The sequence below is a fragment of the Alosa sapidissima genome, chromosome 2 (genome assembly GCF_018492685.1).
Source record: "Alosa sapidissima isolate fAloSap1 chromosome 2, fAloSap1.pri, whole genome shotgun sequence".
In the NCBI taxonomy this organism is placed as follows: domain Eukaryota; kingdom Metazoa; phylum Chordata; class Actinopteri; order Clupeiformes; family Clupeidae; genus Alosa; species Alosa sapidissima.
This window is the reverse complement of record NC_055958.1, coordinates 307,501-310,000: the sequence shown is the minus strand read 5'-3', so window position 1 is coordinate 310,000 and position 2,500 is coordinate 307,501. Positions and strand designations below refer to the sequence as shown.

The 2,500-nt window shown below is 45.3% G+C and overlaps 1 protein-coding gene across 1 annotated transcript in view; it reads left to right on the top strand.

The window, feature by feature from the left end:
- The window catches only part of dop1b (DOP1 leucine zipper like protein B), an 83,862-nt gene that overhangs the window by 61,721 nt on the left and 19,641 nt on the right, over positions 1-2,500 (top strand). The window contains 5 exon segments of the mRNA XM_042066614.1: positions 309-375; positions 651-804; positions 1,074-1,150; positions 1,340-1,449; positions 1,847-1,996. Of these exon segments, the coding sequence (XP_041922548.1) occupies positions 309-375; positions 651-804; positions 1,074-1,150; positions 1,340-1,449; positions 1,847-1,996 (558 nt within the window).

Below are 2,500 nucleotides of genomic sequence, written 5' to 3'. Positions count from 1 at the left end.
AATAAAATGAATAAAACATGTTTGGTAACGGCATTGACATTAATGATAATAAAATGAATAAAACATGTTTGGTAACGGACACGTTAAGGACATAATGGACTTTCATAGCTGATATTCATTTTAATCTTAAAACCCCGCTGAGCCAGTAGGTACATTACATATTCGTCCATAAATATTAATCTGAATTCACATCGATATAATGTCATATACTGTTTCACCCTTTCTCTCTGCCACTCTCTCTCTCTCTCTTTCTTTCTTTCTTTCTTTCTCTCTCTCTCTGTCTTCCTCACTCACTGTCATGGTAACAGCATCCTGAATGACTTTGTGAATCGTCTCCCCAACATCGACAACAAGAGAGACACCAGAGAGTTACAGGTGGGGCCTTCAAAGTGACATAAACAAACACCTACTAACCGTGTCTCAGTCTCAAATAGGAGAAATATTTAGAAACAAACACAGCTTCAGGCTCTCAGTCTTTAAAATGACATAAACAAACAGTCACTAAACATATCTCAGTCTCAAAGATGTGAAATATTTAGAAACAATGTTTAGAAAACTAACACAAATTGACCAGATGCTTCAGGTTGTCGACCCTGATCGTCCTCATTCTTGCCTGAAGTGTTTTGTTTCCATGGTACTGACCTTTCCAGGAAGTGACCCAGCGTATCCTGGAGGCGGTCGGGGGCGTGGCGGGCTCATCTCTTGAGCAGACCAGCTGGCTAAGCCGTAACCTGGAAGTGAAAGCCCAGCCACAGGTCTGCCTGCAGGAGGACCAGGACGACCCTGAGGACAACGACCTTGATGGTAACCATGAAAATCCAGATATCCCTTTAACCCCCTATTCATAATGGCTGTTTGCCTGTCGTCATGTGCTAAAGACACTGAATGATGTTTTCAGTTTTAGAATTAAAAAAATGAACATGTAAAGTAAGCATGCACATAAAGTAAGCACTGAACATGTAAAGTAAGCTTCCCCCCCCCCCCCCCCCCCGTTTGGCCACTCTTCTACACTTTTTCTCCCTCTCTCTCTTTCACTCCCTCCTTTTTCCTCACTCTCTCTCTCCCTCTCTCAGCTGGTCAGGCCAGTGCTATGGTCTCCTCATCGGCCCCCTCTGTCTACAGTGTACAGGCTTTGGCCCTCCTAGCTGAGGTAACACAGCACTGTGTGTGTGTGTGTGTGTGTGTGTGTGTGTGTGTGTGTGTGTGTGTGTACCTGTGTGTATGAGTTTGGTCACATACCAGAGATCATGTGCTTGTCCCAAGCAAAGTGTATTTGTATATGTGCACACACAGCTTTTGCAAGCATGTGATGCTGAATAAATATTATGTGTGTGTCCAGATCCTGGCTCCTCTGTTGGACATGGTGTACCGTAGCGATGAGAAGGACAAGGCTGTGCCACTGATCTCACGCCTTATGTACTACGTCTACCCCTACCTGAAGAACCACAGGTAACCACCGCTACCAGACTTATTTAATACCTGAAGAACCACCGGTAACCACCGCTACCAGACTTATTTAATACCTGAAGAACCACAGGTAACCACCGCTACCAGACTTATTTAATACCTGAAGAACCACAGGTAACCACCACTATCATAGATTTGTCTCTGCATTAAGAAAGCTAAATTAGCTTTATTCAGCTTACCCCAGGAGTTGTTTGACAGCACTGAGAAAATACAGTTATATACAGTGAATATACCATCATATCTACTGCCCCATTCCTATGTATCAACATATCTACCTCTCCCCCCCCCCTCTTTTTTCTCCATCTATCCCTTCTTTCTCTCTATTCCTCTCTCTCTTCTTCACCCCTCCTCTCTCTCCATCCCTCCATCTCTCCCCCAGTGCCTACAACATGCCTAGTTTTGGTGCGGGTGCCCAGCTGCTGAGCAGTCTGAGTGGGTACGCCTACACCAAGCGTGCCTGGAAGAAAGAGGTGCTGGAGCTCTACTTGGACCCCCTCTTCTTCCACATGGACCCCTCCTGCACCTGCCAGTACGCACCGCACCCAACCCAGACCACACTCAACTCATACACGCCTACACAACCCAAACCACACATTTAGTGGCCTACATGTCCCAAATTATACACTTTTAGTGGCCTACACGTCCCAAATCACACATTTAGTGGCCTACACGTCCCAAACCACACACTTAGTGGCCTACACGTCCCAAACCACACATTTAGTGGGTTACATGTCCCAAATCATACACTTTTAGTGGCCTACACGTCCCAAATCACACATTTAGTGGGTTACATCTCCCAAATTATACACTTTTAGTGGCCTACACCTCCCAAACCACACACTTAGTAGCCTACATCTCCCAAATCACACACTTACAGTAGTGGCCTACACGTCCCAAACCACACATTTAGTGGGTTACATGTCCCAAATCACACACTTACAGTAGTGGCCTACACGTCCCAAATCACACATTTAGTGGCCTACATGTCCCAAATTACATACACTTTTAATGGCCTACACAACCCAAACCACAC